The sequence below is a fragment of the Colobus angolensis genome, unplaced genomic scaffold, assembly GCF_000951035.1.
Source record: "Colobus angolensis palliatus isolate OR3802 unplaced genomic scaffold, Cang.pa_1.0 Scaffold114, whole genome shotgun sequence".
In the NCBI taxonomy this organism is placed as follows: Eukaryota; Metazoa; Chordata; class Mammalia; order Primates; family Cercopithecidae; genus Colobus; species Colobus angolensis.
Genome location: NW_012112475.1, coordinates 320683 through 343115, shown reverse-complemented (window position 1 = coordinate 343115; position 22433 = coordinate 320683). Strand labels below are relative to the sequence as shown.

Sequence of the window (22433 nt, the reverse complement as noted above, 5' to 3'; positions counted from 1 at the left end):
TGGTCAACAAGGTAAAACCCCATCTCTACTAAAAATACAAAAAAAAAAAAAACTAGCTAGGTGTGATCTCAGCTATTTGGGAGGCTGAGGCAGGAGGATCACTTAAAGCCAGGAGGCAAAGGTTGCATTGAGCCAAGATTGCACCACTGCACTCCAGCCTAGGTGACAGAGTGAGACTCCGTCTCAAGAAAAACAAAAAGCAAAAACAAGAATTCCCTCTTCACTTTACCCATTCTTTCAAGCCTAAGGACCACGGGCAGTCATTCCACTGCAGACAACCCCGTGAATGCTTCATCAGCATGACTGTAACCCCCTATGCATGGCATACGTTGTTGGCAGAGTATTGTCTATAAAATAAAGGCTCAAAATTCTTTTAGACACCAAGATTTTTATTTACCCACCTTCCTGCTTTCTTTTAACATTATAGGCCAAATTATTCTCTTTTTGACCCAGGGTTGTGATAGGAACCATCTAGTTATAAAGTGGTGGCAGATTTCACGAAATCTGCCTGCATTCATTCATGTTTTTCTGGCCCCTCTCAACCTCTGGCTGTCACTTCTCTGTTCTTTCTCAGTTGCCCCTTAACAGTCTATTCTAACCCCTGTAAAACAGGGACTAAAAGTACTAACCTCATTGTTATGAGGTTTAAGACCCAGCACTAAGCCAGACTCTCAGGAAAATTCAAACAACAGTTCCTCTTTGCCCTTCAATATACCCCCTTCTCATCTGTCGTGGGCTGAGAAACCACTGGATCTGTAAACCAAGCACACAGGTGTAAGTCCACAGACCAGGTGAAGGCCTAGATGGCAAAACACATGGACTTTGTGACTCCACTACTGACTTCGAGGTTAAGGAAGGACTGACTTAGTGAGCTGTTCCAAGACCACTGAGTTCATCGTTCCCTGTGGCTGGGACCTCCATCATGACTGGGGCTTGAGGAGAGGCCTCTGTTCCCGCTGCCACATTTGGAACAGTAGAAGGCTACAGCAGAGGCCAAAAACTGAGCGATCGGCCCCAGAGAGTCGATGGGGGACACTGACTAACCAATCACAAAGTTGGTGCCGTTAGCTCTTAGGGAGGAGAGGCGGGGCCTGGGCAAGGACAGCAGCTGGAGGGTGAAGCGCAGACCTGGCTCTCAGTAGCGGTAGTGATCCGGCTTGAAGGGGCCATCACAGGACATGCCCAGGTACTGGGCTTGCTTCTCAGTCAGCTTGGTCAACTTCACATTCAGCTTGCCCAGGTGGGCTTCAGCCACTGCCTCATCCAGCTGGGGAGAAACAAAGAAAGACTGGCAATCAGTGCCATGCTCTGGGATCCCTACGTGTGTCTGGCTGCCAATAGAGGCAGAGTGTTCTGTTGGGGTATCTGCCATGTGTGGCACTCTTGTTAACTCTTTCTATCCTCACATCCAGCCTCAGTTAATGTGTTGTTTTGGCTGCCTAGCCCCCCTCAAAAGGGAACCATGACACACCCTCCCCTCCATGTAGCCCTGACAGGACCATCAATCACATCTCCTTCCTCATTCTTCAACTCAAGCAGCTAACCAAAACACTTCTCTGGAATTGATCTATGCACAGGACATATTTTCCATGATAGGCAGAGACAAGGTGCTCCAGTCCCACTGGGATTCCTAAACAGGGAAGGAGGGTATCTATCAGTCTCAGCTCACCAGTTGCAAGTCTGTTTTACAAGTGAAATGAAGATAGATCCGAAAGACAGAAAGACAGAGCTATGATGACACTGAATCCTAGGTTTCCAGTGTCTGGATCTGAGAATAAAGTTCTTTTTTTTTTTTTTTGAGACAGAGTCTCATTTGGATGCCCAGGCTGAAAGTGCAGTGGCACGATCTCGGCTCACTGCAACTTCCACATCCCAGGTTCAAGTGATTCTCCTGCCTTAGCCTCCTGAGGAGCTGGGATTACAGGCATGCACCACCACGCCTAGCTAATTTTCTGTTTTCAGTAGAGATGGGGTTTCACCATGTTGATCAGGCCATTCTCGAACTCCTGACCTCAGGTGATCTGCCCGCCTCAGCCTCCCAAAGTGCTGGGATTACAAGCGTGAGCTACCGTGCGTGGCAGATCCGAGAATAAAGTTCTTTTTTGGATTAAACTGGTTCCTTTTTTGATTAAAATACATCTATACATTCTTTGATACTCCTTTATGAATTAGAGCCTAATCCCCACCGCCTCCCCCCACCCCACCGATGATTCATTTCTAATGAACAGAAGAAAGCAGAAGTGATGGTATGTGACTTTGGATACAAGTTCATAGAGACCCTGTGGCTTCCTCCTTCCTCTCGTCTGGATGACTTACTCTGGAGGAAGCCAGATGCCATGTCCTGAGGATGCAAAAGCAGCCCTCTGGAGAGGCCCATGCATGAGGAATTGAGACCTCCTGTCAACAGTGATGTGAAGAGGAACTTCCAGACCCAGTCAAACCTTCAGATGATTGCAGCCCTGGCAGAAAATCTTGACTGCAACCTCATGAAAGAGCCTGAGTCAGAAGCAGCCAGCTAAGCTCATCTCAAATTCTTGACCGACAGAAACTGAGATAATAAATATTTATTATTTGAAGCCAGTAAGTCTGGGGGTTAGATTGTTATGCAGCAATAGATAACTGATACACTGGTTTGAACAGTGTTTCTATCACTTGTGACAAAAAGGATTCTAATCCACTGCCATCCTCCTTTTATAAAATGAGGAAATCAAGGTTCAGAAAAGTGAAATGACTTGTCCACCGTCACCAAGCTAGTGAATGACAGAGCTAGGATTTGAACCCAGGTCTATCTGGCTTCAAAGCCCCAAAATGTGTCTCAAGAATCCCAGCTTAGTGGCCGGGCGCGGTGGCTCAAGCCTGTAATCCCAGCACTTTGGGAGGCCGAGACGGGCGGATCACGAGGTCAGGAGATCGAGACCATCCTGGCTAACATGGTGAAACCCCGTCTCTACTAAAAAATACAAAAAACTAGCCGGGCGAGATGGCGGGCGCCTGTAGTCCCAGCTACTCGGAAGGCTGAGGCAGGAGAATGGCGTAAACCTGGGAGGCGGAGCTTGCAGTGAGCTGAGAACCGGCCACTGCACTCCAGCCCAGGCGACAGAGCAAGACTCCGTTCTCAAAAAAAAAAAAAAAAAGAGAATCCCAGCTTAATGCCTCCAGAGCAGCTCTGAAGAGATTATGCAGAAACTGAGGAGGACAGGGGCAAGAGTTAAATACAAGCCAGCCTCTAACTCTCTCATGAGGGAGACCTCTCCCTACTGCTGAGGGACCCTGTCCTGTCCCATGATGGCATGGTGGCCTTTCACCACAGCTCAGCCCACAGCTTTTACATTCCCAAGTGGTTTCATATCTACTGTTTCATTAGAGCCTCCCAAACACCCTTAAGAAGTAGGATGGGTGGGGTTTATCCTTGTATCTTCAAATGAAGCAACAAGCCTGCAAGGTGATATGCTCAGTTGAGAGGCAGACAACAGTAGGACCAGGGCCCAGCCTAGAACTGAGTCCACATCAGTTCCAGAGGTAGAACGACAGCCTCCAACCCCCACAGTACACATTGAAATCAACCTTCTGCTCAGCCTGGACTAGCCCAGAACTTTTCCTTCTCCCAGCACCCTGAACCAGAAGGTATGTGTCATGTCATAAGGTCAACACCTTGGACAGACAGAGCTAGGTTCTATTCCTGGCCCAATACTTAACATCTCTGAGAGCAAGTCAATCTCTATACCTTACTTTCCCCATTCACAGGATGGATCACTCATCTCTCAAGGCTGTTACAAAGATCAGTGCTACTCAGAGTCATTAGTTGAAGTAGGAGACTTAATAAATGGTGGCTGCCTTCTCTGTCATTTGCTGACCAAGGTACCTAGTCCCTTGCCTACATACAGCATATGAGGCATGATGCCAGGAGTGTCCTGTCCCCAAGCCACGTGTTAGCAATGATGAAGAAAAGTGGTAAGGATAGGGCCAGGTGCTGAGGCAGGAGGTGAGAGCTTTGCCTCTTTCACTTCCAATCCTGGCCTTATTTCAAAGGCCTGACCAATTCCTCACCAAACTCACAGCCATATTTCTCCCAGGTGGGAACAGATAAGGATCAAGTGAGAATCTTTCAACCCCACAACCAGTTGCACAGAACAAGGTACGCCTTGAGGTCCTTGTGGGTAAAAAGTTTGGTCCAGCAAGACATTGCTCCAGGGAGATTAGTTGTTGGCTGGCCCTGGAGACAGATGCCACAGGCCTCTTCCTGCATCTTCCTCAGTTGACAGAACCAGCCTTTCAAAGGATGAAGGGATGGTATGTAGACCCCATCACAGCTTCTCCAGCAGCCAAAGGCTGGAAGAGTAAGAGCTACTCTTACCGTTTAGCTCATAGGGAGACCGAGGATCGGACAGGGTAAGGGACAAAGCAAAGTTCACCTGTAATACTGCCAAGAAGAGCCAGGACTAAAACATCTGTCCTGACTCCAGGGAAGGGTAGACTGCGTGGGGTGTTAGGGTGAGCACTGGATTTCATGTCAGAGGACTTCATCATCATGGTTACGCAGACCACACAGCCATAGTGAGATGCCATGCTTAGGGATGTATCGTTTTTTTTTTTTTTTGAGACAGGGTCTCACTCTGTCGCCAGGCTGGAGTGCAGTGGCACGATCTTGTCTCACTGCAACCTCCACCTCCTGGGTTCAAGCGATTCTCTTGCCTCAGTCTCCCGAATAGCTGGGATTACAGGCGTGCACCACCACGCCAGGCTCATTTTTTGTATTTTTAGTAGAGATAGGATTTCACCATGTTGGCCAGGCTGGTTTCCAACTCCTGACCTCAAATGATCTGCCCACCTCGGCCTCCCAAAGTGCTAGGATTACAGGTGTGAGCCACCGTGCCCAGCCAGGGATGTATCATCTTATTACAAGGCCACAAACATGCAGCCTGCAGACTGCACTCAGTTTATACACATGTCCAAGTTAACCCGCCCAGTTATTTTTTAAATTATAATAAGGCCAGGTGCAGTGGCTGAGGTGGGTGGATTACTTGAAGTCAGGAGTTCGAGACCAGCCTGGCCAATATGGCAAAACCCCATCTCTAATAAAAATACCAAAAAATTAGCCAGGTGTGGTAGCACGTGCCTGTAATCCTAGCTACGAGAGGCTGAGGTGGGAGGACTGCTTGAACCTGGCAGGTGGAGGTTGCAGTAAGCCAAGATCACATCACTGCACTCTAGCCTGGGCAACAGAGTGAGACTCTATCTCAAAAAAATAAAAATAAAACTATAATGAGTTGCCTGTATTTAAAAATCATTTCATATAGAGATCTTGGTATCTCTGGCTCTCCTGAAAGGTCAGAAGCCCCAGTCAGATGGACCTGGGTTCCTAGGTGGCAACCAGCCCTTTACCCCTTCAGCTCTTCTAGTCCTTGTTCAGCTGGCGTCACTCATTCACCTGCCCAGCCCCTGTGGGTGTGTGGATTCATGACCCTGATCTCAGGAAATCCTCACAATCCTGAAGAGGGGTGCTATTACCTTCATTTCACAGATGAGAAAATGAAGACACAGAGAAATGAAAGAATCTGCCTGGATTACACAGCCTCTAAGTGGTGGGGCCAAGATTCAAACTGGGGTGTGTCCCGCTGCAAGGCCCAGGCTCTTCTCAACACCTGGTCCTGCGGCTCTGCTGTGCTCCAGGGAGTCACTCCCCACTGTGGGCCTCAGTTTCTTCCTCTGTCAATGGGGAGAATGACTTCTGCACTGTAGAGGACCCCATGAGGGCCTCTGAGGGGGCAGACAGACAAGCACTTTATAAACTCTGGCAAGCCCTGTGTGGGGATCCCGGGATTAGACACGTGATCCTTGGCTTCAGATAGAAAAACAAACCCACCTTCTTGGGCAGAAAGTGAACCCCAACGGGGTACTTGTCTGGATGGGTCCACAGCTCAATCTGTGCCATCACCTGGTTGGTGAAGGAGTTACTCATCACGAAGCTGGGGTGGCCCATGGCACAACCCAGGTTGACCAGCCGACCCTCAGCCAGCAGGATGATGCGGCGCCCATTCTTCAGCCGGTACCGGTCCACCTACACACAGGCAGGGCAAGGGTGAGCGCACGCAGAGCCCCACTCCCACAGCCCACCCCTGCCACAGCCCACCCTCTGGTCTGGCAGGCCTCCCTGCCTCCAACAGTGCCCATGAGGCATCCGAACTGCCCCAAAACAACCTCCAGCACATGGCCTGGCACAAAAATATCAGCCGATATTTATGAAGAAATGCTGAGCTGCAAACCGCACAGTTCTGCTGTGAGAACTTCATGTGCTCACACTTGCTTGGCGCATACAAGGCACTCAGTAAGCAGCTGCTAATGTTATTGTTATGATCACTGTCATGTGCCCTGTCCTAAGTCCTTTACAGGTAACTACCACATTTCATCCCAGAAACAACCCTGCAATTTCAGTACTGCTGTCATCCCCATTTCAGATTTAGAAACTGAAGTTTACAAGGGTTAGGTCACTTGTCCAGAGTCACACACTAAGAGGAGGCTGCAATTTGAGTCTGGATGGTCTGAGGACAGATCCCATGTTCTCAATAACCACGAAATAGTTTTGAATGCAGCTTACTAAAAGCTGAATGCCATGGCACTCACATCGGAATCACCTCAGAAGCTTTAAAAAATGAGGATACCCTGGCCTCATTCCCAGAGACTCCTATTCGTGTGGCCCATAGTGTGGCTCCCAGGTGACTGCCAAGGTTGAGAACTCCTGGTTTTGTGAGTGAACGTGACATGGAAATCCCCAGCCTCAGTGCCCCAGTCCTCTGTCTGTCCCAGCTGTCTGAACACACAAACTTGCTTTTTCCCCACTCTCAGCTCTTCCCCTGCCATCCTTCCACCCTCAGGTGGCCTCCCAAACATTTCCCCAAAGCCCAGGTTTCCCAGCTGCTCCAAAGGCCTAGTGCTGGTCCAAGGAAAGGTCTCTGATGCCCATCAAGCATTGATGGATGCTTCAACCAATAAGCACTCACTGATACCCATCTAAGTCCCTTGCAGGGACACATCAACCCAGACGCTACACTCCTGGTACAACAGTGGGGTCAGAGACCAAAGCCATTGATGGATGCTGCACTAGGGGTCTGTACTAAGAGTGTGGGCATTGCCTCTGCCTGAGGAGCTGGCCAGGAAGGGGGTCTCTTTTTTATAACTTTTTTTTTTTTTCCCCTGAAATGGAGTCTCACTCTGTCATCCAGGCTGGAGTACAGTGGCGTGATCTCAGCTCACTGCAACCTCCACCGCCTGGGTTCAAGTGATTCTCCTGCCTCAGCCTCCAGACTAGCTGGGACTACAGGCATAAGCCACCATGCCCAGATAATTTTTTGTATTTTTAGTAGAGACAGGGTTTGACCATGTTGGCCAGGCTGGTCTCAAACTCCTGACCTCAAGTGATCCACCTGCCTCGGCCTCCCAAAGTGCTGGAATTACTGGCGTGAGCCACCGCACCTGGCCGGAAAGGGGTCTCTTGAGCTGGGCTGAGAAGATGAACAAGGAGAAGGGCATGTGTTCTGTTCCAAACAAACAGAGCTGTCTGGACAGATGAGCAGAAGTAGGAGCTGCAGTGGGTATTCAGGGAGTGGTCAAATATGGCCTGAGTACAGAGGCCCTTGAGAGGATGGACAAGAGATTAAGGTTGGGCAGAAGGCTGGCAAGACTGTCAAGGATGTCGAGGGTGGGCACAGAGTCCAGCTTTGGAGGGCAGCTTGGCAGAAAGGTGCCCATCACCCCAGTGTAGCAGGTTTCACCTGTGATGCCTTTGCAGAAGGAGGTCTGGCTGGCTGTCAGGGGTGTGGCTGCCACGGAAGCCTGCCCTGGCCACCCCCACACTGTGATGAGTGCCAGGCCTTCTAGGCAGAGATGGAGGTGCCCTCTGCCTAGCCGGGAACTGACACCCTAGACTAGCGCGTCACCTAGCCAAGGAGAACTCCCACGCAGGAGCAGAGCACCCAAGGGGAGCAGTGTAGGAGATGTGGGTTCACAGAGCTGCCTGTCTGCCTCTCTGGGACTTGGGCTTCTGGTGTGGCTATGACTGGGTGGGTGTCAGGGCTTTGGCCAACTCTGTGTCTGTATCTTCTATATCATATCTCAAACACGGCACAGCACCAACTCAAAAACCTCACAGTAAATGGGCTCTTCTCCCTTTAAAAAATGTGATGGGCCTGGTGCAGCAGCTCACACCTGTAATCCCAGCACTTTGGGAGATAACAAGCTCAGGAGTTTGAGACCTGACCTGACCTCAGCCTGACCTCATCTCTACAAAAAATAAAAAATTGGCCAGCTGTAGTAGTGCACACCTGTAGTCCCAGGTACTTGGGAGACTGAGGCAGGAGGATCAGTTCCTTCAGCCCAGGAGATCAAGGCTGCAGTGAGCCATGATCGTGCCATTGCCCTCTAGCTTTGGTAACAGAGCGAGCCCGTCTCAAAAAAAAAAAAAAAAAAAAAAGATGAACATCTCTATACACATCTTAATTATCTCCTAAGGACCAATTACAGGAGAGATTGACCAAAGAGGTTGCTTAACCTTAAAGCTCTTGAGATCCAAAGCCAAAATGTCTTCCAGAAACATACTACTTTTATAATCAGATAAAAAATAAACCCATAATAATTGCAACTCAAGTAAAACTTCACACCCCCCACAAGAATTCATCTTCCAGTTTCAGTGCCCCAATGCCTAATGCAAACCTGTTCTTTCCCAGCTCAGTGCATGGGCCTGCTCCTCACACAGCGGTCGGTTCAAGCTGTGTCCCTTTTTGTTGTTTTTATCTGTTTGTTTTTTTCGGATGGGAGTCTCGCTCTGTTGCCCAGGCTAGAGTGCAGTGGCGCAATCTCAGCTCACTGCAACCTCCGCCTACCAGGTTTAAACGATTCTCGTGTCTCAGCCTCCCGAGTAGCTGGGATTACAAGCACCCACCACCATGTCCAGCTAATTTTTTTTTTTTTTTTGAAACAGTCTCACACTGTCACCCAGGCTGGAGTGCAATGGCAGGATCTCAGCTCACTGCAACCTCTGCCTCCCGGGTTCACGTGATTCTCCTGCCTCAGCCTCTCAAGTAGCTGGGATTACAGGCACCCACCACCACACCCGGGTAATTTTTTGCATTTTTAGTAGAGACGGGGTTTCACTATGTTGGCCAGACTGGTCTCAAACTCCTGACCTCACGATTTCCCCCTCTCAGCCTCCCAAAGTGCTGGGATTACAGGCGTGAGCCACCATGCTCGGCCTCCCCCCTTTTTTTTTTTCGAGATGGAATTTCACTCTTATTGCCCAGGCTGGAGTGCAATGGCGCGATCTTGGCTCACTGCAACCTCCACCTCCCGGGCTCAAACAATTCTCCTGTTTCAGCCTCCTGAGTAGCTGGGATTACAGGCGCATGCCACCATACCCTGCTAACTTTTGTATTTTTAGTAGAGATGGGGTTTCATCATGTTGGTCAGGCTGGTCTCAAACTCCTAACCTCAGGTGATCCGACCGCCTCGGCCTCCCAAAGTGCTGGGATAACAGGCGTGAGTCACCACGCCCGGCCCAGCTAATTTTTTTGTATTTTTAGTAGAGATGGAGTTTCAACCATGCTGGTCAGGATAGTCTCGAACTCCTGGCCTCAGGTAATCTGCCCATTTCGGCCTTCCAAAGTGCTGGGATTATAGGTGTGAGCCACCGTGCCTGGCCAAAGCTGTGTCATTTGTGACTCTGCCTTCATCCTGTCCCTACATGCTGTCCATCCATCCCCAGCACTCCCCAAGCCGAGGCGGCCATCATCCCCTGCAGGGATTCTATGAGCCTCCTCTAAAAGCCTCCCTCCCCACCACCTGCCATGGCTGCTTTTATTCTGCACATAGTAGCTAGAGTGATCTTTCTAAAACTACAGGCTCGCCACATACAGCTCACCTGCCTAATACCTTCAGGGATGCCGGCTGCCCTCAGGATAAGGTTGCCATCTCCGGCTGGCTCTGATGCTAGGCCCTCTTCTCCCCATGCTCCTGCAAAGGTTGCCACCATCTCCTCAACTCCCTTCCCTGGCAGCCAGCACTCCTCTGCACTCCCATCTGCCCAGCCCGCTGGCAGGGCAGGAGCTTCTCACCTGCGGCTTGATGTTCACCTTCTCCATGGCGTTCTCATTGAGCCACTTGACATCGATCTCCACGTCAAAGTGTCCAATGTTACACACAATGGCATCATCCTTCATCTGCTCAAAGTGCCTGTCAGGCAGCCCAACACCATGGGAGATTGTCAGAGACAGAGAGCTATCCCAACCCTGCCCTCCTCCCTCACTTCCCAGGACCCCCATGGCACCTACCGGCCAAGGATGATGTCAACACAGCCTGTGGTGGTGACAAAGATGTTGCCCTCCTGACAGGCCTCATCCATGGTGGTCACCTCATAGCCTGTGCAGAGACAGTGGCTGTGGGTCATCTATGGTGGCCTTGCCCCTCCCTCTGGCCCCAGTGGCTGACAACCAACCCTTGCCCTATCCTACCTTCCATGGCGGCCTGCAGTGCGTTGATGGGGTCAATCTCAGTGATGATGACACGGGCCCCGAAACCCCGCAGGGCCTGGGCACAGCCCTTGCCCACATCGCCATAGCCTGCTACCACCGCTACCTTGCCAGCAATCATCACATCTGTGGCCCGCTTGATGCCATCTATGAGGGACTCCCGGCAGCCATAGAGGTTATCAAACTTGCTCTGAAAGGAGAGGGGGTAAGGAGACAATGGGGGCGGGCAAGGCCCTGGGGCCAGGACCACTTGGCCTCACAGTATTCTGAAGAGCCCAGGTGTCGTGGGCCCACCAAGCATCCCGGCCTGGGCTGAACCCCTCCAGCAGCCAATGCCCCCACATGCCCTTCACCCCAGTCGGCTCCAAGAGCTTCTCTCTAATCTGTCCCTGCTGGTGTGGAGCCTCCCTAGGCATCAGTTACAAGGAGAGACTGCCCGGTCAAAGACCTTGCTTAACTTGAAAGCTCTTCTTCCCAAAGCCATAAAGCTCCTGACGCCCAGCTCTGAGACCCCTTTTAAATGCACTCATTAGCCTTGGTCTATAACCGCTTTTGCCCCTCAAATGAGGGCTCCATGTCCCTCGCCTCAGCCTTCCTGGGTACTCTTCTTCAGAGGCCTCGCCCTGAGCTGCAGCCACTGCAGCAGGAGCTGTCACTGCCCCTCAGCTCACCTTGGTGACAGAGTCATTGACGTTGATGGCAGGCACCTTGAGGATCCCATTGGCCATCATCTTGTAGAGGTTGTGGACCCCAGTCGTTGTCTCCTCAGAGATGCCTCGGATGCCTAAACAAGAGAGGACAAGACAAGCCTCAGAGATGCCACACCTGCGCTCACGCAAATTCTTCATCTTTGCCCCCTAAAGCCATTCCTCTTTCTGGGTTCCCATCTCTGTAACTGATCCCACAGACCCCCCTAGTCACACAGACCAGCGTGAGGGAGGAGTCCCTGATGCCCTCCTACAGGGAAGCCACCGCCAGGCCTAGTGACTCTGCCTCCCAACAACTCCCAGCTTCTCTTTTCTCACTGCCGCTGCCCTAGTCCTTGACCCTGTCACTTCTTCCCAGTCTCCCTACCACAACCCATCCTCCATGCAGCAGCCATTTCTAACATGTATCTTCTCAGAGAAATCTTCTCAACGCCCTCCAGTTACTTTCCCTTGCTCTGAGAATCAGGTCAAACACTTTTCTATTGGCCTATTAGGCCCTAACACATCTGGCCTTCACGAAAGTTCACACCATACCCCTCAGCGAAGGTTCCCTTTGCTCACTGCTATCCTGTGGGCCTCTTTTCTGTTTCCTGAACACTCCAGCCATTCCTGCCTCAGGGCCTCTGCACTCTCCGCACTCCCTGTGCCTACTTTGAACAAAGCTGGCTCCCTCCCACCTATTCCCAGCCATGGCCCTGTGCCTGCCCTTGGGCCATTGGCTCAGCTGCCCTAGCCTCACACCCTCAGAAGTCAGGAGGCCCCGGTATGAATGCCAGAGCCTGCCATCCTCCCATCCTCCAGATCCTGCTGCTTGAGGCAATGGAAATCCTGCCAGGCCTGTGGCCATCATGTGGGCGAGCAGGTCCCACCCAGGCTGCCAGCACCCAGCCCACCTGCCCCACCCTGCTAACCTGACAGGAGCTGCGGGTACTTGGTGTGGATGAGGTTGGTGAGGTCGCCCCCGTCATCCAGAATCATGTTGAGGGGCCCGTCCTTGAAGTACAGCGTCTGCTCAATGCACCACAGGTACTCCTCGTCCGTTTCGCCCTTCCAGGCATACACTGGAGGGTGAGTGGCACATCAGGGCCTGGACTTCCCCAACTGGTACTTGCTCCAGGGAACAACCCTGGCAGAGCCAAAACTACCTCCTTCCCAATTTCCATCCCCAGCCACCTCCGGCCCCTCTGAAGACTCAGCAGTGGTAAGAACACAACTTGGAGCCACATAGATCTGTGTTCAAATCCTGGCTCAGCCACTTGCCAGCTGTGTGACCTTGGGCAAATCACTTCACCTCTCTGAGCCTCAGTCTTCTCCTCTGTAAATAGGGCTCACAATAGTATGGACTAAGTGAGACAGAAGCCATGTACAGCCCCACAGATATAGATATCAGGAAATAGTTATTTCCTTTCCCATCCCCTTCTGCCTGGGCCCCAAGGACTGAGGCATCAACCCTAAGTGACCAGAGCTTGATGCCCCACAATGCCTCCCCCTCAGCAGGATCCACAAGGCAGGATCCAAGGTTTGCTCTGCACTGAAAGGACTGGAGCACCAGCAGCCTCCGTGCAGGAGAGTCTCAGGCAAAGTCTGGCCAAAAAATGACTACGAGCAGATACCATGTATGGGGCACTTGCTTTCTGCCAGACATGACTCGAAATCCTCCATACCCCATCTCATTCTTCCTCATAGAAACCCTGTGAGGCAGCCATGACCATTATCATCACTTACAGATGCCCACAGAGGGGCTAAGATGCACTTGGGTCACTCTACATGAAATTCCAGAATAGATACCAGAACTAAGGGCTACTAACCACCAGCCCACACTCCTCCCATGTGGCATGACTAGGGCACAGGTGTGGGGTTCCCAGGAGCCTCTTGTGAGCAAAGGATGCAGGCCAAGCAGAGCCAGCTGCTCCTACCCACAACTGGAGCAAACAATGGTCTTAAGAATTGCACTAAGCCGTGATTGCACCACTGCACTCCAGTCTGGGCAACAGGGCAAGACTCCGTTCTCAGAGGAAAAGAAGAGAGAAGAGAGAAGAGAGAGAAAAGAGAAAAGAGAAAACAGGCCGGACAAGGTGGCTCACGCCTGTAGTCCCAGCACTTTGGGAGGCCGAGGTGGGTGGATCACGAGGTCAGGAGATCAAGACCATCCTCATTAACATGGTGAAACCCCGTCTCTACTAAAAATACAAAAAATTAGCCGGGCGTGGTGGCGGGCGCCTGTAGTCCCCGCTACTTGGGAGGCTGAGGAGAAAGGCATGAGCCCGGGAGGCGGAGCTTGCAGTGAGCCCAGATCATACCACTGCACTCCAGCCTGGGTGACAGTGAAACTCCATCTCAAAAAAAAAAAAAAAAGAGAGAGAGAAAAGAAAAGAAAAGAAAAGAAAAGAAAACAAGGCCACAAGGACTTTCCCAGAAGAAAGCCATGGTGCCCAGTCAAGGCTGAGGAATGGGGGCCATGCCCATTCAGCCCTGGTCAGTCTGTGAAGGAGCACTGCGCCACTCCCTCCTCTCCACCTATGGTTGGTTAGAAGGAATCCTGAATGTCCTATTTTATCACTGGGTCAGATCTAACCACTCCCCTCCCCAAGTCCAAGCAGACATGTGCCCAGCCTGTGAAAGCTCCTTTCTCGTTAGTCTTGGTCCTTCCTTAGTCCTTTAGACTGCCATACCCTAGGCAGTGAGCCTCTTTTTCTGCCCCGTAGCCCTCCCCAGTTCTTTGGAAAGAGATCCACATCCTTCCTTTAATGAACTTCCCCTCCACTTCATCATTTAGTTCCCAATCATAAGATCTTGCTCTTCCTGGTTACATGGCTTGACTTGGGTCAATAAACAACTTCCACAGGATTTCAGACGATGATGGGACAAAGCAGCTCTTTCCTATGGGTTGCTGGGCTAGGATTTTGTGGCCGTTACTCCTCTCCCCTTCTGTAATGTAAGGAAGTCTGTTGCTCTAGCAGTCAGTGAAGCAAAGAAGGATGAGCCCCTTCACAAATTCCACATGTCCCAGCTGCAAGCAGGACTCACCCGGAATGCCAGCCTTGGCAATGGCAGCTGCCGCATGGTCCTGGGTGGAGAAGATGTTGCAGCTGGACCACTGCACCTAGAAGAGCCATCAAAACAAGGCTGTTGGTCACCAGTGGCTCAAAAGCACAAGGGACGCTGGGCAAGGAAAAGGGAGAGCTCTTCGGGTAGTGGGGACAGGTTTGGGATCTAGGCACAGCAAGCTCTAGGATCACAGCCTGGGGACACTGGGTGGGTAGATGGGAGCCAGACCAGGGGCAAGATCCAACTCAGGTTTTAAAACCTCACTCTGGTGCTGTGTGGAAGGGAAAGGGTGGCAGCAAGGAGACAACTGAAGAAACTGTTGGAGAAGACTCCAGACAAGAAATCTGACAGTAGCAGTGGAGGTGATGAGAAGTTGTCACATCCTGGGTCTACTCTGAAGGCTGCACTGACAGGATTTGCTGAGGGATGAGTTGTTGGAGTAAAAGGGGTTGGGAGCGGGGAGGAAAGGGTGGGGAGGAGATGACTCCCAGATTCTTGAACTGAGAGAACCCAGAAGGCTGGAGTGGAGGTTCCATTTACTCAGGTGGGGAAGGCTTCGGGAAGAAGAGTGGGCAGAAAATCCTGAGTCTGTTTGAACATGTTCTGCCTGAGATGAGTACTAGACCTCCAGGTAGCGTCAATGCCCCCGCTCCTGGATATGCCAGTCTGGAGTTCCAAGAGAAGTCCAGGCTAGTACAAAAATGTGGGAGTCATCACCAGATAAATAGGATCTAAAGCTATAAAATCAGACCTCCAAGAGTGAATGCTGAAAAGAAAGAAGAGGTCCAAGGACTGAGCACTGAGCCCCTCTGTGGGTTTTGGCTGCACTGTCCTACCCTGCTGTGCGAAACCAGCTTGCTTCTTGACTCTCAGACCTCAGGAGAGCTGTCATTCATTGGCACACATGACCCAGGCTGAACCAATCAGAGCTGCCATCATCTGGCCAACCATAACGGGTCCAGGGTAGGCCTGTGACCCCAGGAGGGCCAAGGCAAGCTGGCCCTTACAGGACTAAATAGGACATGGGCATTGAGTTTTTCCTGACAGAGCATCCATCAGGAGGATGCCTTGAGGGTAGCCAACAGTGACCTTCCCAGCCAGGGAGAAAATCTGCAGAACACTCACCACAAAGTGTGGCAGCACTGGGCAACGGGGAGGAAACCCAATGAGAGAGAGGAGCCCCACCAGGCCCAGGTTGGCTCCACACCTGGAAGGTCCCCACCCCAGCACAGTCGTCTTCTTCCCTGGCTGAACCCAGGAAGGGCAAGGACTCTGGGGTGTTACAGCTGTGGGCCTCACCTCAGCACCCAGGGCAACGAGGGTCTCAATGAGGACGGCCGTCTCCACCGTCATGTGCAGGCAGCCGGCGATACGAGCGCCCTTCAGTGGCTTGGAGGCCGAGTACTGCTCCCGCATACGCATCAGGCCCGGCATCTCGTTCTCAGCAATGTCCAGGGCCTTGCGTCCCCAGGCAGCCAGTCCGATGTCGGCTACGGGGAGAAGTAGGTGGGAGTTCCGTGAGCCCCTTTGTCCCACCAACCCAGAGGGGCGGTCACTGTGTGTGGACCCTGATCCACGTGTGGAATCAACACACCAGGGCTTAGCACTGTCACCACATTCTCTCACTCATTCAACAAGTATTTATGAAACCAGAGTACTCAAGAAAGACATGGTCCCTGCCTACCTGCCCCTTTCTGACTTGTGGGAGAACACATTTAATCACACAGGGACACAAAAATTACAACATAAAGAAGTGCCCCTTTGAAAAACAGCTCACATGACACTTCCTACTACCCTGCCTTTCTGCTGACACCTATCAACCTCCAGGTCACTCCTCACTCCCTAAAGACATTAGCTTCTGGTTCTCCATAGCCCTCTCTTAGTCATCACTCCTGGTGATTCAACCCTCATAAACACTATCTAACACTTTGGATACAACAGTTCCTTGATCTCCTTTCAGATGTGAAAATGCTTCCCCACTCCTGATGTTTCTTTTCACCTGGAGGAACTCATCCGTATAACTAATGCTCTTGGCCTCTCTGCCCCAGGGCAGGTGGGGTGAACTTGCCTGACCAGTAAAACTGACAGGAATAAATGGTGTGCTCAGCTTAGCTCTCCCTTCTTTCTGCAAGCAAGCACTCACCTGCCCACTTGCAGGAAGCTGGTGTTCTCTGCTTTTCCAGAGACCAACCTACCCTGGCCTACTTTGCCTGCAACTGACTGGGTAACTGCTCTATCGGAGGGTTCAGTCAGCAGGATCATTTGGATTTCATATTAATCTATATCCTCTGGCTTCGAGGTTATTAGTAATAAAAGGTAGTATTTTGGGTGCTATCTCCCACCTAAAATACCAATCTACATCCTCTGGCTTCAAGGTTATTAGTAATAAGAAAGTATATTTCAGGTGCTATCTGCCACCTAAAATGTCTCGAATTTGTTCAAATTCTCAGGCAGGAAAGAAGGATACTATTATGAGCTAACTCACTATCTCAATACTCTTCCCTCTGATCCATCTCAACCTCCTCTCTCCCCTATCACACTTGGTCCATTTCCAAGGTCATACCCTAGGTCAGTCCCTAGGTCAAAGTTTGCAGACTTCCCCAATAAGGGATGCTCCTCTGGCATGCTTGTAAATCTCTCCTGGAAAATCTGATTCAGCAGGTCTAAGACTCCTGGTGATTTTTATCTTTAGGGAAGCTTAGATCCTGCCAATCACCCAAAGAGGTAGGCGGTGGGAGACAAAGGATGCTGTAGAGAATTTAATAATCTAAGAATTTAATAATAAAACTATCTAAGTCAGTCAGCTTCCTACAGTGCATTGTAACAATTTCAGAATGAAACATGCCTCCTGCATGAGAGACCACTCTGGCTGTGCCTCAACTCAAGCCACCCACCCCAGCCCTCCTACCCCGGTAGGCCATCACCAATGATAGCTCTCATTGGAAATCTGGACTTCCAGCACCCAACTCTAACCACATCTCATCTTTCTGGGTTTCTCCCTCTCTGGAGGGAGTTCCAACAGGGCTGTGGCCTGTCAGGTCAGAACTTCTATTCAATTCATCCTACCAATTTCTACTGTCCCTTCTGCCCCCTTTCCCTTTGAGAACTCACTTGGCAAAACTCTCAGCCCAATTAAACCCGACCCTCCACTGCACCAGAGCCACTGAACCAGCAGGAGGACAATCACAACCACACCAAGACATCACATTGAATCATTTACTTATTTATTTTTGAGACATAGTCTGGCTCTGTAGACCAGGCTGGGGTGCAGTGGCGCGATCTCAGCTCACTGCAACCTCCGCCTCCAGGGTCCCAGTTCAAGCAATTCTCCTGCCTCAGCCTCCCCAATAGTTAGGATTACAGGAATGCGCCACTATGCCCAGCTAATTTTTGTATTTTTAGAGGACACGAGGTTTCACCATGTTGGCCAGGCTGGTCTTGAACTCCCGACCTCGTGATCCACCCGCCTCAGCCTCCCAAAGTGCTGGGATTACAGGTGTGAGCCACCACACCTGGCCAACACATCACATTTGTTAAGACCATAAAAGACACATAGCACATTGCAGCAACCTTATGACATTTTCCTAGTAAATTTACTCCCATTTTCTACTTTCCTCAACCCTCCAACACCTTTCCCCGTCAAATTACAATCTCACTTTCCAATTCACTAAGATGAATTCAGAACCAGGCCACTTTTCCCCTATGGAATCCACCAGTCACCTATAGCAGTCATCTACAGCTTCAGACCAGGCACTCTTTCCTGTTACCAAAGATGAGCTGGCCAGGCGTGGTAGCTCACACCTGTAATCTCAGCACTTTGGGAGGCCAAGGTGGGCGGATCACTTGAGGTCAGGAGTTCAAGAATAGCCTGACCAACATGGTGAAACACCGTCTCTACTAAAAATACAAAAATTAGCCATGTGGTGGTGAGTGTCTGTAATCCCAGCTACTCAGGAGGCTGGCAGGAGCATCATTTGAATCTGGGAGGCAGAGGCTACAATGAGATGAGATCATGCCACTGCACTCCAGCCTGGATGACAGAGTGAGACTCAGTCTCAAAAACAACAAAATAAAATAGATGAGCTGTCCCTGCTCCATGGAGCCCAATTCCACATCCCCGCTCCTCCTTAAGGACTTCCATACTCCACTGAAACTGCTCTTTTGTCCCAAGACCAGCCTGACCTCCACACCTAATGCAAAATTACCCATGACCATGTTTCTCCCAGCAGCTCAGATCGCACAAATTACTTGTCCTCCTTCCTGAAACCCTTTCTTTACTTGGCTTCTGCGACTCTGTCCTGTGCTTTTCCACCTACCTTCCTGGTTCCTCTTTAGCTAAGACTTTAGCGTTTGGCAGCCCTCAGGGCTTCATCATCTCCCAGTTCTCTAATGTTTACCAATTAAGCTCATCCAGTCTTATGGCTTTACATACCTTCTCCACCAGGATGACTCCCACGTATTTACCTCCAACCCAAACTACTTCCCTGAACTTGAGATTCAATGTGATCCAACTGCCTCCATGGCACCTCCACTTGGATGTCCAATCGGATCTATTATGTGTCATGTTGGAGTCCTCGTGGCTCCTTGCCCCTACTACCCGTTACTCTCCCAATCTTCCCATTTTAGGAAATGAAACCACCATTCAACCAGCAACTCTGCCCAAAAACTTAAGATTTGATTCCTCTTTTCCCCTTTCACCTCAATCAGCATGTTTCTGGCTCAACAAGCGAAATATATAAGCAATCCAACCGCATCTCACCACCTTCATCTAAAGTGTCACTTCTCAGCCCGGGCGCGGTGGCTCATGCCTATAATCCCAGCACTTTGGGAGGCCGAGGCAGGCGGATCACTTGAGGTCAGGAGTTCCAGACCACTGGGCCAACATGGTGAAACCCTGTCTCTACTAAAAATACAAAAATTAGTCAGGCATAGTGGCGGGCACTTATAATCCCAGCTACTCAGGAGGCTGAGGCAGGAGAATCACTTGAACCTGGGAGGCAGAGGTTGCAGTGAGCCAAAATAGCACCACTGCACTCCAGCCTGGGTGAAAGAGGGAGACTCTGTCTCCAAAAAAAAAAGAATAAATAAAGAAAGAAACTGCCACTTCTCAGTTGGACACTGCTACAGCCTCTTCACTGGTCCCATTCTCTAACATGCCATTCTCCCCACAGTAGCCTTAAAAATTTAAGTTACATCACCTCCATTATTCTACTAAACAAAACAAGCAAATCCTCCAATGGCTTCCCTCAATCTTCGGGCCCCATCTGCATGACTGCCTGCCCCTCCTCCATCTCTCCACTTCCCCCCCTCACTAGCTGCTCAACACACAGGCTTCCTGACCGACTTCAGGCAAGCTCCACTCATTCCCACCTCAGGGCTTTAACCCAAGCAGTTATCGGCCTAGAAGTCTCCTCCCAAGCACCTAATACAGTACCTGGCACAATAGGTGCTGAAAAAAACCTGGAAACAGGAAAGAACTTAGTATATCCCTGCTAGAGGAACAAAGAGTACACCAGGGTGACTCAAATAGAGGGGTGAGTTGGGACTTCAGTCCCAGTGAAGTGGGGAGTCCACTGTTTTCAGGGGGCCAGCATGCGAAGACCAGCTTTGTCTTTTGAAAAGACCCCATTGGCTGCTGCGTGGATCTGTGGAGCAAGAGATCCCGGGAGACATGCAAGGAGACCAGAACTGGGGTGGTGACCATGGAGACAGACAAGTGGCAGATCTGCTCACATAAAATGGCATATCTGTGCCACCCCTGTCCTTGGGTCACCTTTGTGTCTCCAGCATGACCTGGCTCAGAGAAGGGGTCAGCAACTGTTTACTGACCGTATCTGTCATCAGAACTGAATGAAAGAAGATCCATGAGAGGGGCTGGCACATGACAAGGGTGGCAAAGAAAAACAACACAAATCTGAACCTAGCCCGAGTCCCAGTATTTACTAAGGAGGAAAGAACCCAGAGAGGAGTTTGCTGCAGGTTCCGTAGCCAATTAACAGCAGAACCAGAACCGGCAGTCAGGCAGGGCTACAGCAGAGGCCCCTCTCAAGGCCCCTCCTGGGTGGGGCCCGGCTGTATGGGACAATGGGTTATGCCCTGTGCTGCTAAGCTCCACCCCTCCACCACCACATGTCCCTCTAGCTAAAAGTAACTCCTTCAGTGCCCTCAAGGACACTGTGCAAGCCCCACAGTTTTCTGTGGGACCCTCAACTCCAAGGGCACAGGAGAGGGTAGACGCTCCAATCTCTGGAGCTAAGGACTTGCAGAAGTCACAGGAACACCTGTCCCCAGGACAACTCAAGAGGAACAGCAAGAGCCCCTCTAAACATCAGTTTCTTCATCTGTAAAGAGAGGATAATCATCCCTAGCTTGCTATACACCCCAAGTAAAGAAAATGCCATATGATCAAGATCTGGCGTACATCAGGGCCTCCTTCTTCCAGCTCCACCTCTCCCAAACCCAGCTTTATCTCCACCCACGTAACCCAATGGCCCCAATCCTGACCCACTAATCTCTCCACAGTATGACAAGCCCCCATTCCAGCTCTACTATTGATGTGACCTTGACATAACTTTTCTGGGTTCAGTTCCAGCATTCACACAATGGAGACAGTCTACTCTGGTAGCAACTTGATGAACTACTTTAACCGAATCTTTGCAAGTCACTTCCCAAGGGCCTCAGTTTCGTGTTCTATCAGGGGATAATGTCCACCTCTACGAAGATTATTCTGTAAATACACGTAAATCACCAGATATACAGCAAGTGTCCCATAAACGTGGATGCCATTCTCCAGACTTAATAGTGTCTTTTTTTTTTTTTTTTTGAGACAGGGTCTTGCTCTGTTGCCCAGGCTGGAGTGTGGTGGTGCAATCTCAGCTCACTGTAACCTCCGTTTCCCAGTTCAAACAATTCTCCTGCCTCAGCCTACCAAGTAGCTGGGATTGAAGGCCCCACCACCACGCCCGGCTAATTTTTGCGTTTTTAGTAGAGATAGCGTTTCACCACATTGGCGAGGCTGGTCTCAAACTCTTCACCTCAAGTGATTCTCCCACCTTGGCCTCCCAAAGTGCTGGGATTACAGGGGTGAGCCACCACACCCGGTCTAATAGTGTCTAAGTTACTTGAAAAGCTACTAGCCAGACTGAACTGGTTTTTGCTGAAAATTTATTAGGATTGTTCCGCGTGTACTGGCTTGCACACAGTGGTGACGGGGTACGCTCAGAGGTCTAGATGGCCTGCGTTCCAATCTTGCTCCATCACCACCAGCTGTAAGACTGAGGGCAAGTTACCTCTGCCTCAGGATTCTCATCATAAAACGAGAACAGTTTCCCCACAGAGCCATAAGACTAAAATAAACCTAGAAGGCAGTGCCGATCCCACAGGAAACGCTAAGTAAACGTTTAACTATCCCTGTATCACACTTCAATTGGTGGGACAGCAGGATTTTTCTAATCACTCCAAATTTTCTTCAAGATTTCTGCAAGGCTGCCCCTGCTGGCGGGGTGGGGGACCCCACAGTTTGGGGAACTGGCCCAAAGTCCCAGGGGAAAGGACCGGAGGCGGCCTGGGGCTCGCTTTCCAGGCCTCTCTTCATACACCTTCCGGGGCACCAGTGCCCTCGTCGTCCCTGTAGGAGGCCCAGAGAGGGGTGGAAACTCGTCGGGGCCGCCCAGCTGGACAGCGTCCGGTCCAGGCCCAGGAGGCCGGGCGTAGGCCCCCTGAGCAGGGTCCGGCAGGTGCCAGCCGTCCCAGGCCGCGGCCAGGTCTGCTCTCCCGCGGAGCACGCCGCCTGTTTGCGGCTCTCAGCCCGCGCGGCGGCCCCGGCGTCGCGGGGCATGCTGGGACTTGTAGTCCGCGGCCACCCGGAACGGCCCTCTCACGGCCGCGCGAGCACTCCAACTTCCAGGTGGCTTCGCGCGGCCAGAAACGCGCCGAACCTGCGATTCCAGCGGTCCAGAGCGCCCCGAGTCGGCCCTGCAGCCCCCGCCACGAACAGGCCCCGGGCGGGTGCCGAGCGGCAGCAACTGGCTGCAGGTCCTGGAACTCACCGACTTTGTAGGGCAGTTTGTCAGACATGCTGGCGGCGCTCGTGATAGAAACAGGCGAAGGGGGCTGAGCCTCAGTCTAGGGACACGCACCGGGCGGGCGGCGCCGGGTAGGG

General features: G+C 51.2%; 1 protein-coding gene across 4 annotated transcripts in view; it reads right to left on the bottom strand.

Moving 5' to 3' along the window:
• Nucleotides 1–368: 368 nt before the first annotated feature.
• AHCY (adenosylhomocysteinase) overlaps nucleotides 369–22433 on the bottom strand; it is a 32469-nt gene continuing 10404 nt past the window's right edge. The window contains exons 1-11 of one of the 4 annotated variants that reach the window (XM_011959411.1): nucleotides 22321–22432; nucleotides 15398–15762; nucleotides 14252–14327; nucleotides 12136–12285; nucleotides 11189–11301; nucleotides 10500–10707; nucleotides 10320–10407; nucleotides 10104–10221; nucleotides 5864–6058; nucleotides 1129–1267; nucleotides 369–753 (exon numbers count right to left, since the gene is read on the bottom strand). In XM_011959411.1, the coding sequence (XP_011814801.1) occupies nucleotides 1136–1267; nucleotides 5864–6058; nucleotides 10104–10221; nucleotides 10320–10407; nucleotides 10500–10707; nucleotides 11189–11301; nucleotides 12136–12285; nucleotides 14252–14327; nucleotides 15398–15762; nucleotides 22321–22348 (1473 nt within the window). In that variant the 5' untranslated portion in view covers nucleotides 22349–22432 and the 3' untranslated portion in view covers nucleotides 369–753; nucleotides 1129–1135. Of the gene's footprint in view, nucleotides 1268–5863; nucleotides 6059–10103; nucleotides 10222–10319; nucleotides 10408–10499; nucleotides 10708–11188; nucleotides 11302–12135; nucleotides 12286–14251; nucleotides 14328–15397; nucleotides 15763–22012; nucleotides 22110–22320 lie in introns of those variants that run through there. The other 3 variants (XM_011959423.1, XM_011959416.1, XM_011959432.1) reach the window with 3 other exon arrangements.